Genomic DNA, 19,955 nt, shown 5'->3' with positions numbered 1-19,955 from the left:
TTGAAGATACAAATGGATAAGTGTTATGAATTGGTATAAATAGGTTGAATGGTTTGTATTGATTTATGTATCCTTGTTGTGAATTGGTGCCAAATGTGGCATATTGGTTTCTTAGATTGATTAGATGATTATATGTTATGTTTTGGCATGGAATTGGCATGTTTTGAACATGTTTAAATGATGTCAAGTGTATTCTTATGACCTATTTGAAAGGTTGGTTTGTAGCAAGTACCAAATGACCAAAATTTACCAAAAACAAGTTCCTCGTCCCAACATCAATATTCCCTCGTCGCAATGTCGGCCAACAGTTTGTGGCGTCCTGATGTCAAGTGGTTTGACATTGTGATGTGACATACCATTTGGTGACATCACAACATGGAGAAAATCTCATCACAGCGTCGGCATTGTACTTTTTAAACTTTGTAATTTGGTCTTATTCGATCCTGGGTTGACTTTAGAGCTTATGTAAGTTTGTATTAAGCTTGGGAAAGGTTTTAAATTTGTTTTGAATGATTTATAAAAGGGTAGATAATGATTTTCGACTCGAATTATCCATTAAAGGTCTGTAACTATTCTATTTGTACTGTAGCATTCTGTAGCTCAATCCCAATGATCGGGACGAGCTAGAGGTGTTATAACTAATTCGTAACTTGAGTAGACTAGTAACTTTTTTTCGGATAATTGGCTTAGTAAGAGTTTTCACCAACCTAGCAATCTTTTAGATACGATCCTTAGAGTACTTACATGTTTTTTTGTAAATAAAAACTATATTTCAATTTTGACCTATTCACTTGCAGATACCACACTTTAATTCCATATTCAATTGCATATTTCTAAGCCTCGGTACGCGCACGCTGGGGCGTGGTCAATTCTCCAAATGCACTCTATACTCATCAAACATCTCCTGTATACAAACTTTTACTAGCTCATTCTCATAATGTGCATCATGTATATCCAACACTCTTTCCCTAAATCATTGGATATAATTCATAAGACCCCCCTCAAAATTTAGTGCTCCCTCCCCAGATCAATCAATGTAACCTTCCCTTAGGTAGAAAAAATTTCTCCCTAAACAGCCTGCACATTTTCCCTATAACTCTACAGAACTGGAAGTAAGGTTGACATACCAGGTGTATGTCTTCTCTATTAAGGACTTTGAAAATTCCTTCAGCTTTAAGTCATCATCCAATCCATCAACTCCTTGTGTCTTGACGAATTTCATTACATTTTCACAAGTTTCACTTGAGTTTGTATTGGATGACTTATATTTAGGGTTGGTGTAGTCTTGGAGGTATGGTTTAGCAACTACCCTAACAGGGAGTGGTAGTTTGAGGTCAAACTTAAAGAAATTAAGGCTTGTTTTTTTTTCTTCTAAAAAATTTTGTTGTCCCCCTTTGGTAACAAAACTATGGGTTTCAGTGGTTTGTGCTACCAATGAGGATGCTCTACGCTGAGAGTTTTTAGTGACATGGTTTCTCGTGGAAGTAACAAATGTGAGAGTGGTAAGTGTGTTAGTGTTCACGGTGTTGGTTGCATCGATTTTTATGGGAAGCACAAGAGTAGAAGCATCAGATGTATTTTCTCTATTTTCATTTTGGATAAGGGTAGGTCTAGTAGAAGTGTTTATTACGGGCTGGAGGTGAGAAGGGGTGGTGTTGGAAGAGAATGTGGGTGAGGATATAGTTTCCATTATCTTTTTGTTATTCTCCTCTAACTTTTGCATCATTTCTTCATTTTTTTTCATCATCTTCATCAAGCCTTGAATATATGAAGGGATTGGATTATTTGAATTTCTAGAATCCTCTATAATTTTTGGTGGAAGTTGAAAAACAATGCGGTTGGTGTTTTACTGAATGTAAGCGCTCCTCCCTAGTGGAGTCACAAAAATGTAGAAGATTCCTTTAGTTAAGTGAAGAAACATTACAAGTTAGTAAAATGAAATTTCGTCAAGAGATAATAGAGAGAAAGATTGGAGTAGACTCTAGAAAACAAGTGCGATGGTAGGTAGTGGTGATGGAAAGAATAAAGGGCTAAGAAAGGTTAGAGCTATGGTGGTTGTTGCATTTGTAAAATGAAAGTTGTACAAAAAATTTTTAAAGAACTCAAGTTTACCAAACCATCAAAAAAAGTTTTCAAATGAAACTTTTAAGCCTTTATTTATAGGCCTTAAAGAAATTATTAAATAACAATTACAATAAGAACAAGAGGAATGATCGTGCTAAAATAAGGGATAGTAGAAGTGAGAGAAGTTATTCATGTCACGAGCCATGAATCAAAGCCCATGACCATTGCACCTCCCATGGAGGTTAATTGATTAAATGAGGCTCATTTGACCTACTTGAATTGGCCCGACTCGTGGAACATATAAAGAAGCACATCTGCTTGAAGCATTAGTAGCCTAATGAAACATTCCAGTAAAACTAAAGTTACTAGGGTAATTAATGTAAATCCTAAGAGATAATGATGTATAGAGTTTAAATCCCTTAGCACTCTCATCTTGTAGATTGGCTTTGATCTTAGTCGTTAATGTAATTCGATCTGTATCGTTGAATCTAGAGGAACTCAACTATAAATAGATGTCTTCCCCCTCATTTGTAATCACCCAATTGTAATAGAATACTTTTGAGAGCATTTACTCAAACACTTAGTGTGTGATATTTTTATTTCTGGCTTTTCTGTTATTCGTTACTTCTTTCTCTCTTTAGTTTGCTTCTGCTTTGCTTTGGTACTTTAGATAATTTCTGAAAGAATTCTTATTTCCTAAGAGTAGGCTTACTTGAGCAAGATTTGAACCCAAGAAATCGCCTAAGGACGTTCGGTTTGCCAAACTAAATTTCTAGCCCCATGACAATCGATATCAGAGCCAATGTTTGAAGGCACTGATTGAGATGATGAAAGGAGGAGACGAGCAAAATGTCTCGATTGAGATTCGTGAGAGGTCCAGAAAAAATAACAGATCGAGGGATATGCTGTCAGCCTTGGAAGGTAAGGTGACCAATCTCGAGGAATCTATGGGTGGTGTAAAGGAAACACTTGAGGTAGTTGAGGGATGCATCGATGAGTTGGACATGATAAAAGAGCATGTTAGGGACTATGTGATGGAGACCCTTAGTGCCAATCGAGATGTGATGAAAGAAGCCTTCAATGTCGCTGTAATAGCCCATTTTCAGTGGTGTCAAAAATAATGGTTTTGGGACCACAATTTCAAATATTGAGTTAGTGTGTAAATATTTATTTAATGTTTAGGAATATTTATTAAGGTCATACAAAAATTTGGTTAGGAAATTTTAAGGTTTAAATGGTTAATTAAGTAAAAGGACTAATTTTTAAAAGATGCAAAAGTTAGTTTCTATTAGTTAAAAAGGTCAAATGGCTATGAAATTTTAAGTTAATGGGTTTAGTGGGTAAATATGCCATATTACATGTTAGTGGACAGTTATGGACAAGGTTTAATGGTAATTTTTAATTATTAGTAAGGGTAAAATGGTAAAATAGTAAATAAAAACATAATCAAAAGAAACAAAACATTCATCTTCTTCATTTTAATCAGCTTGACTGAAATTTCACCATTAGAGAACCTTAAAGGATTCGACCAAGCTCCTATTTTGCATATCAAGAATTGAATCAACTAGACTTGAATCGAGGAAAAGCTAAGGTGTCGGATTAATCATCGACTCTACTTTTACCACTGTATTAGTCGAGGTAAGTTCGTATTTCATTTTAAATTATTACATTTGAATTTATAAGATTAATTGATATCTTTATTTATGTATATATGAATTGGGTTTTGGGATTGTCTTGATTTGGGAAAAGGAAAAGACCGTGATTGAAATACATCATGGTATTATACTCAAAAAGGAAAAGACCATGGTTGAAAGATACCATGGCATTATATTCGGTATTCTCGAATCAATGAAAAGGTTGAAAATGATATCAAATGAAAAGGATGATACTTAAAAATGGTATCATTTGAATGAATTATTAAGTAAAGGTTTGTTATGTGAAATGGAATTGTTATGTTCATTTGAAATGAAAAGGATATTGAATATGTGATTGATGATTTAAGTATTGAAATCTTATTCATGATATGTTATATGTTGTTATGATTAATATGTTCTTACATATATATAATTACTAACTTGTGAAGTGGTGTGATTAGAAAGAAATGTATATATATGGTAATGAGCAATGTTTGAATGGTTTAATTGTGTATTGTGTATTTATTTATTCATTTGGTAAGTTTAAGTTTCCTTTATATGAGCTTACTAAGCATTAGTTTTTTATGTAGTTGCTTTCCTTGTCTTGTAGACAGTCAAAAAGCTCAATCGGTTGGAATCACGTCGGAGCACGATCACACTATCTAGACGTCATTTTGGTAGTTTTTAATTGTTTTGGCAAGTGGTTATAAATGACATGTATAGGGTTTAAGTGTAATAGAGCTTGATGTTAATGTGGCCATTTGGTATGTTTTGAGATATGCTAAGGTTAAGTATGCTTTAATGTTCTTACTTGAAAGTTGTAAATAATGGTGTAAATAGTTGTGTTATTGAACACTTATGCATGTCATATGACTATAGGAAAATCATGGTTGAATCATATATACATATATGTGAAATGATTTTGGTATATTTGTTTGTGGTTAAAGAAAGAAATTGAGTTGTTGGTATGATAGATTTTGGTGTATGTTTGTGGTGCCTTTTGATGACATATTGGTTAGACACAGGATGGATGAATATCTGGCATATTTTTGGTGTTTTGAGTGTCCTTCTAACCATGTGAAATAGGCTAGAAATGGTGTGCTTGGTATGCAAGAATTTAGGCTTGATTTGGCTTGTATTAGGGGCAACTCGTGCAGCACAAAGCTTGAGACATGGGTTGTCACATTGCCGTGTGCCACACACAACCACCCTATACAGTCGTGTGTTATTATTATTTTAGGTGCAGGCTTTACACAGTCTGAGACACGATCATATGTCTCAAGTCAATATGTGATACGGACTCGCACACGACCTGTGACACGGCCGCGTGGCCATATTTAGAATACACACATGACTTGGCACACGGTCTGCGACACGACCGTGTGGCCCTATTTTGAATACCCACACGGGCTAGGACATAGCAGTGTGTCCATATTTTGAATGTCCACACAGTCTGGGATATGTCACACAGCCTAGACACAAGGTCGTATGACCCCTGTTTCCAAAATTTTCAAGTTTTTCCAAAAATTTTTATTTTATTTCAAATTGATCCCTGAATGTTCCCAACCCATATTTAGGGCCCCGTAGGCCCGGTTTATCCTTGGACATAGATCTAACTTTTCAAAATTTTTGATTCCTTAGAGTTTGTTTTGCCCGTTCCTGGTGGTATCAAGATGCAACTATGACGAAATATTTTATCTCTTTCTTCGAGAAATAGATATTACCCGAAAAATTTCAGTTCAATCTTTTTTTTCTCCACTCGGACCAATCCAGCCACTTGGCTTCTTGTATTTAAAGTGATTTGGGTATCTACTCCAATGGTACTATTGTTCCATACCATTATGAAAGAAGATTCAGATAAAATATACATTTCCTCGGGAATGAAAAAAATCAATCTACTTTCATTTGGTATTTTAGCTTAACCTTTTTGACTCCTCGATACTCAATCACATCCTCCCTTTTGACGATTGAATGCACCCCTAGAGTCCCATATTTAGTAATTCTTGAACTCTTTCTTCTGTATAGAGGATCGTAAAAAAAAAGCAAGAATACTTTTTTTATGGAAAATACCATTTATAGGTGTTTCCATCGAGATACCAGAATGGGAATGCAACATTAGTTCTTTCTATTGGTCTTCAATCAATTGAAATGGAATAATAAATCTATTTCTTCGTCTCTTTGTCAATAAATCAGCATTCTCGTGGAGAATAGCAGAATATATGAAATCACAATGCCCAGTACCTATTATTTGATTCAATTCTGAAAAATCGTAAATCCTATCTTCTTCTTTTTTTATTTGAAAAATTTGAACTAAATAAGTTGTGTCTCACTTGATCATTATTCATTGAGAATCTAGAAATATACCTTCGTTTGGAAAAAGGATAATGAATGTTTATTTGATCTTGATCCTTGTGGAGCGAAAAAGGAACTACACCAAATTTGTTCGAACCCCCTGATAATATCCACATATGGCTTGTTTTTGGTAAGAGATGGACATTACTATATGTAAATTTGGGTGAATGGTACACATCAGTACTCCAGTGCATTTCCCTCTCGGACAGAATAAATATGTTTTCGAACCCTTTCCTTCAATTTTAAAGTGTATGTTCCCGCTCGAATCTCAGCAATCACTTGTTCTGATTCTACATATTGATCATTTTGAACTAAAAGAAAACCTTTTGGTGGAATAGTCACCTTATTTATAATATCTTCGCTATGAATAATTACATACAAGTCCAGATAACATAAAAAAGCAAGTGACGTGTGCATGTAGGATGAACCAAATCCTCATTGAATTTGATTTTTCCATTAAAAGGGAAACTATCTCTCCAAGGATTGTGAAAGATGTTCCACTAGAAATATTCTTGTTATTGCTTCGAATCATATTCCCCAAATAGTGGATCCCACTCTAATAGCCCCGAATAAATTAAATACATGTATTAAGATACGAAGGCTTTTTATTCCACAACAACGTAAACACTTTTTCACTCTTTCATAAATTTTGCTATATTTAAAATAATTTATTAAATGTTAGTATTTAATTCATATGATTGTTTATGTTTTGAAGTTAAATGTTCTGTTTTGTGCAGTAATACTTTGTAACCCTAGTCCAGCGACGAATATAAGTTAGGGGGGTTACAGTCACCAAGGGTGATCAAACAAAGAATAATGATTCTCTCGATGCTATGGTCATGGCTTTGAAGGAGAAAACTGAGGCCATGACGGTAAAAATTGGGGAGCTTAATGGAGAGCTTGTTGTGTGCAGAGTTGTTGTGGGAAATAGGATGCTGGCTTCAGTTCCTAAGCAACCTAGAATGAATGTCCCCAAGTTAGAAGAGTTTAAGGGGATGAGGTCTACAAAAGATGTGGACAGTTTTCTCTAAGGGATGGAACAATACTTCTATATGATGGGCATCGAGGATGATGCCACTAAGGTAAACACTATTGCAATTTATTTCATTCATGTCATTCTCTTATGGTGGCGTCGTAAGTCCATAGATAAGAAACAATGTGGGACTGCAATTGGATCTTAGGAGGAGTTCCAAAAGGAATTGAATAAGCAGTTTTACCCACAGTATGCCGAGAATGAGGCTTGGATGAAGTTGCATCAGTTTATGCAACAAGTGTAACACCCCTAACCCCTCTCCATCGTCAGATTAGGGTTACGGGCATTACTAACCAATCAAAATATTTAATTACATCGTAAGTAGTAGTATAAGCTAACTAATATCGTCATAATATACAGGGGCACACCATGTCCATCAAATACTTGCACAATAGTGTCTTATATAATCAAATAGTGCATCATGCTATGCAATGCTAAACTTGATCTTGCACTGTCTACACTCTTATCATTATTTATCCCTTCTTGAATGCAAGAAGTTAGATACATAACAAGACTATTCCAATTATTAGCATTAGAGTATTGGCCCAGACACCAACTATTATTACCTTCGATGATGTTAGTAGAATGCACTTAATTTAGGTTTGCTAATTCATTCCAATTCAGAGTAAAAATTACTCTTACAATCCCTATTTTGAGTCCATGAGATCCTAAAAATAGTTTAAAATATAAAGCGAATAATTTGGAGCAATTCTAAAAGTTTAAGGTAATTTTTGAAAATTCCTAAAAATAGGGGACACATGGCTGTGTGAAATGCCTCAAACCGTGTGACTCTCGAAATTGGGACACACGGCCGTGTCCCAGCGCGTGTAACTTACTGACTTGAGACACATGGTCGTGTCTCAGCCCGTGTCTCTGCCCGTGTAACTCATTGACTTGGGTCACACAGCTGTGTCCCAGCCCGTGTGAAAACTACACCTATACTATTTTTCAACACGGCCGTGTGTGGCACATGGTCGTGTGGCTAACCTTTTACACCTAAATGTACCTTAAAACTCAAGTTTACCATTTCATATTTACTTGGGAACTAAGCAACTCAATTACCAGCCATCTAACCTATTCAAAACACGATTAAGCATGCTTAAAATAAGCCAAAACAATATATTTTAAGTGCCTAACCAATGTACCTTTATTGGTACCGCATTCTATATCATCAATACACTAGCAAAGAAATAAACCATTCAAGCTTTCCTTCATACCAATTTTTCCATAATTGAACTAATATTTAGCTAGTTTGGCTACCAAAATATTAAGTTAAACACATACCAATCTATAAGCTAACATACCAACATAGCCTTACCACAACCATATATATGATTAATCATCATTTTACTAGCAAACCAAAATATCAACACCTTATAAACAACATCAACAAAAGACTCCCTAGGTACATGCCATTACAAAATAAGATATCACCACACTTGAGCTTGGGATTTGTTGTTTGATGTTGAGTCGGTGATAAGTCGAAAAGTACCTAGCCTGCGCACGGAAAACAAAACCGCACGTTGAGTATAACTTAGTAGTATTTCTATAATCCAAACAATTTAAGCTTGATATGAATAGATAAGATATAAGGATACAATAAGTAATGCTGTAAAACATATGTATCAAATTAGTAATGTCAATTTACTCCTTCTTTATTCACATTCAATGGAGTTCACAAAATTTCGCCCATGGTAACAATATTTCATATGTTCAAGCACATATCAATGGTATTCCATATATATATAGCATTTGGTAATCCAACTAATGCAATGGCATGATTCATCTTTTTGATCAATACTTGAATTCATTTCAAGATTCACATATCATTTCATCATTTCATATTTCATTTCTCATCTCATATTCATTTCTCAACTTTGCCATCACAATATCAAACATATAAATTTATCATTTAATTTCTCCTAATAACACGACTCAAACTCGGACGGATACACAAATCCAACCAACACACCAGTTTGGCACCCAGTGCCTCATCAGATAAATTCGAAGTAATAACTACGCCCAGCACTATATAAATTGACACCTAGTGTCTCATCGGTTAAACCGAAGCAAATTTGCACCCAGTGCCTCATCGACTCGAGGTCGAAGAAATCCTTAAGCTCTTCCTATCCTATGGCATGCAATCTATATCTGACTCAACCCGATACAGGTAATAGGGTTTCATTTCACTTTTCAATACAACCAATGTCTCAATTTCACATATATACACATTATCACATATAGTCAATTCAATATTCATATAATCAACATATTTCATAATACACAAAATCAATCCCTTTCAAATCCACTATGAATCCAATTCAATCCCAAAGTACCAAAGTACTCACCTCAAATGCTTACCATATGCAAACAATTAAATATGCAACAATCTACTATTTAATTCGGATTATAGAAACACAAACAGTGAATTCTGAGCTATTCGAAGTCAATTTTATCCTTCCCCTTTTTACTCGAGGATTCCGATACGACGTTAGCTACGGAATAAAACAATTAAAATACATTAATATTACACAATTCAGTTTTACATTAAATTTCAAATTTTACACTATATTTGCTTAAACTTCAATTTAGTCCCTAAACTGAGACTAGTTTTTAACCTTCACATTTAACTTTATATTTTTATAGTAATTTCACTCTAAACTAAATTTAGCTCCCTTTTTTCCAATTCGACCCCTTAATTTTTATTTTTTCTCAATTTAGTCCCTATTGCTCAAAATCAACAATTAATTTCACAATTTAGTCCTTTTCTATTTCTAACTTAAAAATCTATCTATTCCATCTCTAATACTTAAACTATTCAACAATAGCAACATCTAAAATCTTAAACAATACTAAAAATTACAACATGTGTCAGGTAGCCCTAGGTACTGAGATTCCAAAAATATGAAAATTACAAGAAAAAGACTAAATTATTTCATTAACCAATTTGAGTTTGAACCTTAAGTCCCTAGGCCATGCGTTCTCCTTTTTCTTTCTTTCTTTCTTTTTGCATGCTATCATCTCTTTCAACTTTCTTATTATTCTTTTATTATGTTTTCTATTATTATGATTATTATTATAACTAAATATATAACATATATATAATATACACATGCACATTCATTTAACCCATGGCCGGCCACCTATACAAAACCATTTATTAAATGGTATAATTGCTACTTTAGCCCTTTTTGTTTATTTCAATCTATAATTCAACTTTTAACTCTTACACGATTTAGTCCCTGTACCTTAACAACTCCTAAATTCATTAAAATTACTTATCCAAAATTTAATTAACTACACAACTAACTTCGTAAATATTTAATAAAAATATTTACGAGTCTGATTTACGAGAATAGAATCCCGAAAATAAATTTTTTGACACTCTTGACTATCGAGTCGTTACAACAAGACTCTGTTCGAGAGTACGTCAAGACTTCAGTGAAAAACTGCTTCAAATCTCTTACTTGAGTGAGAAGAAGCTTTCAACTGGTTTGAAGATAGGCAGAAACCTTGGGCGAAGCAAGAGTTGCGTCGACAAGGTATCACTGAGCTTATTATAGCCATGACTGAGATGAAATCTTTTGTCGAGCTTGGTCTGAAGAAAGACAAGTTCGAGTCTTTCAAGCTAAAAGAGACGGCTAATGATGGAGGAGACCATGATAAAAATGGAAATGATAACAGTGGCAATGGCAAAAATTGTAGTAATGGGAGACCACATAACAGGCAGTGGAAACCTAACAACAAACCAAATGGGCCAATAAAATGCTTAATTTGTAATGGTCTGTATATGGTGAGGGACTGTCCAAAGAAATCTGCATTTTTTGCCATTAAAAAAGATGATGAAACCAGACAGAGCATCAATGAGGCTTGGTTCGATTGTGCATTCTATCGCAGCCAAGAGGGTAAGAGAGAATGAGAAGAAGCTAGTAAAGTGCTTTTTATGTTGTGGTTCACATAGAATACGAGAATGTCCAGAGCGATCCAAGATATCCACATTCAAAAAAGAGGAATTGGAGCCAGAGAGTTGAGGCATTAAAACTTGGGTCAATGATACTCAATTCTATGAAAGCAAAGAAGAATCACAAGTAGAAGGATTGATGTCTGTGGACATCAACATCACAGACCGAAGGAGAAGTGCTCTTGTCGATACGAGGGCATCTAATTTATTCATATTAGAGAAAGTCGTGGGTAAAATTGGTCTTTTAGTTAGCAAATAAGTTAAGAAGATCAAGACTATTAATTTCAAAGAGGTTGTAATAGTGGAAGTAGCACATGAAGTTGAGCTACAGATCAGTCAATGGAAAGACAATGGAGACTTTAAGGTAATTCACTTAAATGATTACGACTATGTTCTTGGCTTGAACTTCCTTGATCGGGTTAATGTTGTCTTGGTTCCTTTTTCCAATTGCGATTATATCTTGGATTATCAAAAACCACGATGTGTTTGTTGGAAAAGACCCAGTTTGAAAACGATTTTCTTACACAATGGAAAGTTAAAATTTTGAAAATCGACCCGATTTATGATATTTATAGCAATAAACCTTAACTGAATTCATACCTGTGTTTTTGGATAAATGGATCATTGATGTTTTCCATCTTTCAACCAAACAATATTCTCCGCTATTCTTGTACCATGAACTGCTTCGAGTGTGGGCTCGAACCAATTGAATCAAAACACAGGACTAGAAAAAGTTTTCTTTTTGGGGTGAAAATAGAAATTCTCTCTTCTTTTATATAACTGGTAAAATTTTTATTCTAAAAAGTATGTTTATAAGTTGATAATAAATTGTCTCTATTTTTCGGCAAAATAACAATCTCTCAAAAGTTTTCTCAATGGCTATATCATTGCCATTTATTTATAGGAAGAGAATGTAGAACTTTTGTAGAGTTGTAGAAGTTGGTTTCTACTAGAAAAACAATATCCTAATTTATCTAGGATATAGGGGGCAACAACCCTAGTTAATAATACTAGGGTTTTTTCGTCCCACCTCCTTACATGAGGGGTTTTGGGCCTTTCTCACATCTGGTTCAATTACGAGTACTTCAAAGTCCTTTTTGACCCAGTACTCTGTAATATGATCCAACTCGATTCAGTTTTTCTATTTCCCAAAATAAAATTTAATATCTACATATTAAATAATTTTTTCACCCCGATTTTATCCAAGTAAAATTTTGACAATTTTATCCCCAATAAAATTTTGAGAAAATTCATTCAATATGTCACAACTCAACATGTTCACTACGATAAAATGATTTATTTTCATTTTCGGGCTTCAAAACAATCCAAAAACATAAACTCATTCTTCCATCATTTTTTAAGTAATCCTATATAGGATTGCAAGTTTTCATTTTCATTTCTATTTCCATTTTTGGAAACCTACATTCATTTTCAAATGATTCTATTTCTCCATTTCTGACAAAACCATAATCATTCTTAAATGTTTCCCATTTTTCTTTTTCTATTCATTTCGCTCATTTTTATTCAAATATGTAATTCATTTCTAGTTTCAACGAGCTAGAGGAGGGATCGATTGGACATATGTAATTGAGGCTTAAATGATTTATAATTAAGATCCGGTTTTTCACATATTAATTATAAAATCATTTAGTCACGAAGTCATTCCATTATAGTATCGTGAATGAGCTCTCCCCAACGATATACCATTATGAAAGTAACTACTTAGTGTTTATCCAAATGACCTTATCATTAGTGTGTTACCCTCATAAGATATCCTTGATCTCTTTGGGATAATATACGTTCTCTCAATATGATCCTATCTTATCTCATGGTAATCATTACATCTTTTTTCGTGAAAAGTTAATCACTATCAAATAGTGATCAAGTCATCCGTCACAAAGACAGACAACCTGTGGCCACATTTGTTTTTCACCAACCATGTAATTCCAATGAGAGGATATCATTTACCCATGTTTTGGTCTATTAATTCCACTATTGTGAATGACGCTACATATTAAAGAAGTCGTACACCCAACGCACCAGCTTTCGATTCCTTATCTATTTAAACTCAGGCTTTTACTTACATCAAAGTGTACGAGTCATGAATACATAGTCTGTCATCCACTTCAGATTTATGTATGCTACACTATAAATGTCATCTATATTAGTTACATCTATGTCTCTATCTTCTGGGAGTTATCCGCTCTGATGCCCAAGACAAGGTATCTCCCCAATTGGACTTGATAGACGACATATTAGTCTTTTAATCAATTTGCTCATTTTTTATTAGACTAAGGACATGTTTAGGTTCATCTACTAATACAAGTTATCTTTCTGTATTATGATCCGACCACATAATACCGCTTAGTATTAGTTAAACATTAGACAACCAGTGAGCAATATTTACTTCCATTTTGCTTTGCGTACAAAACCCATGTGAGGAAAATATACAAAGTATTAATGTAATTCATGAATAATTTTATTAACCTATCTGTTCGAAAAAATTACAAGTGTACTTAGACGAAAATACTACACTTAGGCCACTAGATCCAACAGTGTTGTGCTTGTAAGTTGAGACATGAGGGTTGGAACCAAGGTACTATTGGCAATCCAACTAGCCAAAGATGTTCATTGTGGGAATAACATTATCTTGGTAGTTCGAAGGAATGCTACAAATACCCCCTTGGAAATGCTAGAGGTGTGGCAAACCGATATGAAGCCTGTTGAGTCATTAGTGGGGCTACCACCTATGAGAGAGGTGGATTGTGTATCATACTTTGGGAGAAAAGTTGTGATGCAAACTGGGTAGTTGAAACAATTAAATGCAACATGCTATGTACATCTCAAACACTTATCTAGTTTTTTTTTTTATTTTGACTTATCGTTGGCTTGGCAAAGACATAGGGGCCTTTCCGAATTCTAAAGCGGGTATGCTTAGGGGCTCACAAAAAAGAGTTGGCGAGAATATTCAAGGTCAATCTAGTGCTCAATGTGAGTATGTCGAGGCTTATTTGTGAGGATCAAGAGGATCCCAATCAGGGCAAGTCACACTGGAGGCAAGTAAGAGCGGTGGCCTCTTACGATCAAGATGTATAAGAAAGAAATGCAGTTCGGGGTAGGCAACGATGGAGACATAAGCTCAACCAAATTTTCCAAGAAGCAAAACTATCCGATAGAAAAACTAGTTGGGAATCAGTCCAGGTATCGAGGCTATTCCAGGACGAGTCAAACCAATGTCATTTCGAGGACGCAATGAGGGCATTGCGAGAATAGGTAGGAGAGAATGTCACAAGCCGCAGATTAAAGCCCATAACCATTGCACATAGAACGTCCCATGGAGGTCAATTGATTAAATAGGGCTCATTTGACCCACTTGAACTGACCCAACTCGTGGAAGATATGAAGAAACCTATCCGCTTGAAGTTTTAGTAGCCTAGTGAAACACTCTATTAAAACTAGAGTTACTAGGGTAATTCATGTAAATCCTAAGGGATAAAGATGTATAGAATTTAAATCCCTTAACACTCTTATCTTGTAGATAGACATTGATATTGGTCGTTAATGTAATTCAATATGTACCATTAAATCTAGGAGAGCGCAACTATAAATAGAGGTATTCCCCCTCATTTGTAATCACTTAGTTGTAAACCTTCAAAGTAATAGAATAATTTTGAGAGCATTTACTCAAGCACTTGGTGCGTGCTATTTTTCTCTATAGCTTTTTTTGTTTTTCATTGCTTCTTTTTCTTTGAGTTTGCTTTCGATTTTCTTTGGTGCTTTAGAGAATTTATTCGTTGCTTCTTTTTCTTTGAGTTTGCTTTCGATTTTCTTTGGTGCTTTAGAGAATTTATGAAAGAATTCTCATTTCCTGAGAGTAGGCTGACTTAGGTAAGATTTGAATCCATGAAATCGCCTAAGGCCATGTGGTTTACCAGAGTAAAGTTCTAGCCCCATGACACTTGAACGTGGATAATGGAAGATAAGTTATATGAATAACGGGTACAAGGATGATTACATGAAAGTTACACCCACTTACAATATTTTAGCAAGAAGGGTTTTTAATGCAAATGCATTGTCTATTCAATGAAGAAATAAGAAGGAAGCACTTGTATTCCAAATAAAAGTTAAGAAGTTCAATATCCGTATCTAAGCCTCCAAGTCATGCATTCTGGGACATTCCAAAAGTGGAACAATCCAAAAATCATACCAACCTTTCATTATTCCCTAAGGGAGTTGATCCCGAAAGTGCTATTGTAGAGAGCAATATTTCCTACAACTACTATTAATAGAACAATTAACCGAAAACAAGCATCTACAATCACAAACTTTACATGTTTGACCTGAGTAAATCAAAAGTGAAATATAATCCTTTAATAATATATTCAAAATGTGAAAGCATCACCATTGGTAATGCCAATGTTGGGCGCTCTGTTTTGATTCATGATTACATTCTTTTTTTTCTTAACAAAATTTGGGTTTACAGTTCAGCAGTGAAAATTGAAACGCAACAATTAAAGGAAAAGCAGTCAGGTTAATGCCATTGCCTCATACAATGTCCTTATTATCAAGCATAGGTTTATTAGGTTTACGCTTTTTGCAGATTAAATTGACCTTTTTTCCATCTTTAGTGTTATCCCAACAAAGTAAATATTTTTTTTTCATTCTTTATATTCAGCCTCTCAATTTTTTTTAAAAATATTTTCCTAGACGCAACCGACCTTAGGCCATTTGTGGACATTAATTAAAAACGCGAAAACAACAATGAGAATAAAGCTATCGGTCCCTTGGTTTGGAATAATGTGAGACGAGTTCCATTCCTGGTCGTTCTTCAGGTTCATTTTTGTTCTTTTTTCCCCTTGATATTTTAAGGTGTCACTTATCCCAAATTGTTTAGCAAAGGCAAAGACAGAGACATCAATGGAGCCAACTTTACTCACAATTAGTACCTAACATCCATCCTCTTGTCTATAATTTGACCATACAAAATGTCCAGGTCCAGGGATCATACAACAATGTATCACCACTCAGATATACAGCATTTAAAGCTCTAAAAGGGGTATGTATATACATTAACAGTGGTAAAAGCCAAATGGATCTACTCTTCAGCAACCACCACTTGCTGGTTCAATTGAACTCAGAAGCCCATTCCCCCTTAACTGCATGCAGTGTTCTTCAGCATCAGCCTGTGCACAAATAATCACCACTGCCAACCCATTGTAGTGTGCTTCTTGCATTATATTAACTGCATTGTCTAGGGTCATCCCCGGGATCACTTTCATCAATACTTGGACAACATATTCCCGTTTATTGTAGTTGTCGTTGTGCAGCATGACCCGATAAGGTGGGGCTATTTTTCTTGACTTCCTGAGCAAGTTAAAAACATAAATGTTAAAAGAAGGTTTTATGAAGAAAGCAATATTAGATAACAGATATAGCATGTGCATGCGTGCCAATACATGAATAGTTAAGGACACCGATTTAACATCACAAGTAACGAGTGTGGTCACAAAATAGATACAGGGTGTGAAATTTGAAATCTCCCCTGTTTGCAGTTGGTTTCTGGATTGTGAAATCATTTTTATAGGGAGAGCAATTTTGTTTTGAATGACCAACTAAAAAAAGGAGGGTAACCAGCAAATTTACGATAAGAATGCTCATAACAAAACAATATCAATGATGAGTATTTCACATCAACATATTAAAAGGTACAAGAATACATTTGAATTTGGGGATGCACCTCAGATCAAACTCAGATTCACGACCAGGACTGGTTCTCTCTATAACTGGCTTCTCCAAGATTCCTCCTCCTTTACTTGGTCCTGTGGTCGATATAGCCATGAGAATGCCACGATTGATGCATGGTCCTCTGCACAGTGACCGTTTCTCTCCTGTTTTGCATAGTTTCAATTTAACACACATTGATAGAAAGCATGGAACCATTAGTATTAAGCGCTCTACTGATGCCAATCTAATTTTGACGACCAACAAGGAACGGAGGACAGTTTTTGGATATTGAAACAGAACACCGCAATTATAGCTTTTGAAAAGATTAATAGTTAATATCATTCATTTCATTAGCTCAAGAGGCTCAAAGCAATGTAGGTTCACCATATCCGGTCAATAAAATAATTGGTAATTGGAAATCAAGACTCAAGAGACTCACTAAATTACTGTCTGTAGGAAAGCAAATGAGATTAGCAAACAACACAAGATTAGCATAGCTAATATTCAATTTTCCGGTCATCAATAAGGAAAATGTACTATTCTCAGGTGTTCAATATATTTTGCAACAAGTCAACAACTAAGATTCAAACGACCATTTTCAGATTTCAGAGCTATTCTCGATAGATCTAAAGATGGCAAACTTTCTTCTTTTCTTCTCTCATTTTCTTGGATGAAGAAGTAAGTAGCTATATAAATGGATCCAATCATCTATAACCAAATTCATACCCTCAAAACTATACAACAAAAAAGGTCTCTGGCTGATGATGAGTGAGCTAAAAGGCAGAGAATCTAGATCTCTATCCCACTAACAACTAGCAAAAAACTAAGCTGACAATACATCAATAATGTTACCCTTTTAGGACAAAAACAAAACATCCTCAAAGATTTTCAAATAATACCAGCAAAAGGAACTTTGTAATTAAAATATGTATGTTTGTATATATTTCTTATTCCTAAGCATTTTCACAAACCACAGTCTCAACGTAATAAAAACTTTCTGAAAGAGAGTAGCCATCCCAGAAAATGAATCCGCAAAAAGTTCCATCCTTTTTAATCCGCATAGTTAATAAAAGCACTTCTGTATCTATAACTTGGATTATTGGATGAATAATTTGGAGGAACTAAGCAGAACATAAGCGATAATAGCCAGCTAAACAAAGTGGCTGCGATACCCAGATGCGTTTTATGGTTTATTCAGTAATAAATCAAGAAAATTTACAAACTTCACTTATAACCCAAAATTAAAAACCCAAAAAAGAAGAAAGTGAAGAGAAGGAAGAACCTGGTTTAGGATTAAAGACGGTGTTTGGTGAGAGAGATAATCTACCACGTATGGCAGTCTCCATGCCTCTCTGACCCTATATTTCCACACACAGTCTCTCCTCCCTTCCGTCTAAACGAAAATGGTTTTCAACCACTTTTTCTTTTTTCAGTTTTCGATTTTTTTTTTAATTTTCGATATTTTTTTTGGTGGCTAAACAATCCAAAGTCTGAAAGTTAAAAGCATTAGATATTTGGAGTGGATTGAGTTTATGAGTTTTTTTATTGTTTAATTTATTGAGAGATAAATTTATTTATTTTTAAATTTGATAGAGAATAAAGACATATTTAAACAAATTTCTTATTTGAATTATTCGAATGGTAAAATTCAACTCGATCAGAGCTCGAAACTCGATTCAATTAACTTGAAATTCAAATTTTTTCGATTTTTCTAAATCAAATCAAGTTTTACTTGCTTCTACTTTAATTTAGTTATTTGTATCTACCTAAATTTTTTAATTTTTCATTTTCATTTTCATATATCTTTTTCCATAAAAATTTAGTCATTTGTATATAATTGGTAGATAAAATTATTTTTAGACTTAACCGGTACTTTTAAACTTTAATTTTATACACTTTAATACCCCAACAATAAAAGTAACACTGCTAATGTGATATCACTACACCAAAACAGGCTTTTAGCGGCGTTTTTAGCGGCGCTTGGATAAAAAACGCCGCTAAAGATCTAGCATTAACGGCGCTTTTTGGAAATCACCGCTAAAGACTGAGTATTAGCGGTGCTTTATGAAAAACGCCGCTAAAAACAAGAATTAGCGGCGTTTTCCAGAAAGCGCCGCAAAAAACCTAAGCCTGACGACACCATTTTCTGAGTTTTCGGGGCTTTATCGGCGTTTTTGGGAAAGCGCCGCTAATGCTCATGGATTTAGCGGCGTTTTCAGGAAAGCTTCGCTAATGCTCAGGGCTTTTAGCGACATTTTTTATAAAGCGCCGCTAATGCTCTATTTTTAGCGGCGTTTTGTAAAATGCATCGCTAATGCTCAGGGATTTAAAATAATTTAAAATATTTTTTAAAAATGGAAAAATTAAAATACTATTATTTAAAATAATTTTAAAGTTTTTTGGATACAATATTGATTTTTTAATTTATATATTAAATAATTTCTTATATAATCGTAAAAGAGATAGTATTAATTTTAAAATATTGAATTAATTATCATTATAATTTAGAGTTTTTGGTTTAGGGTATATGGTTTAGAGTTTAAGGTTTAGGTGTTACCATTTTAAGTTTTATGGATTATGGATTTAGGGGTTATGATTTATGGTTTACGGTTTATGGTTTATGGTTTAAAGGCTGGGGTTTAGGGTTTAGAGGTTATGTGTTAAGGGTTTATGGTTTTAGAGTTTTAGGGTTTAAGATTTAGATTAACTAGTGTTTTCTAATTTATATATTAATTAATTTCTTATATAATTGTAAAAGAGATAATATTAATTTGGTTCTTCAAAATAGTGTGAAGATTTGGTTCTTCAAAATTGATATAAGCTATATCCAAGGGTATCCCCATCTTATCCCATCCCGGTTCAGTATTTTTAGTGCTCGGTTCAATTTTTTTATCCAATTCAGTTTTTTGCGTGTTTTGCCTTGCCCCCGCCGTGATCAAATAATTATATATGGATTTAGGGATTGTGGATTAAGGATTATGGTTTAAGGGTTAAGAGTTTGGGGGTAAGAGTTAGAGATTTAGGGTTTAGGATTTAGGGATTTAAGAGTCGGGTTAGGGTTTAGGGTTTAGATTAATTAGTTTTTTTAATTTATATATTAAATATGTTCTTATATAATTGTAAAAGAGATAATAATAATTTTAATATATTAAAATTATGAGTATAGTTTATATTATTTAAGAGATAT

At 34.2% G+C, this 19,955-nt stretch overlaps 1 protein-coding gene across 1 annotated transcript; it reads right to left on the bottom strand.

Annotated features, from left to right (window-relative positions):
- Positions 1–15,983: 15,983 nt before the first annotated feature.
- Positions 15,984–18,258, bottom strand: LOC105782543 (hypothetical protein). Its single transcript, XM_012607340.2, has 3 exons — positions 18,051–18,258; positions 16,782–16,932; positions 15,984–16,408 (listed from the first exon to the last, which is right to left on the bottom strand). The coding sequence occupies exons 1-3, from the start codon at positions 18,112–18,114 to the stop codon at positions 16,147–16,149; spliced, it is 477 nt and encodes a 158-aa protein (XP_012462794.1). The 5' UTR covers positions 18,115–18,258; the 3' UTR covers positions 15,984–16,146.
- Between the last annotated feature and the right edge of the window lie 1,697 nt (positions 18,259–19,955).

Source organism: Gossypium raimondii, chromosome 13, assembly GCF_025698545.1.
Source record: "Gossypium raimondii isolate GPD5lz chromosome 13, ASM2569854v1, whole genome shotgun sequence".
In the NCBI taxonomy this organism is placed as follows: Eukaryota; Viridiplantae; Streptophyta; class Magnoliopsida; order Malvales; family Malvaceae; genus Gossypium; species Gossypium raimondii.
Note: the sequence above shows the minus strand (reverse complement) of the source record. Positions and strands in the feature narration are given on the sequence as shown.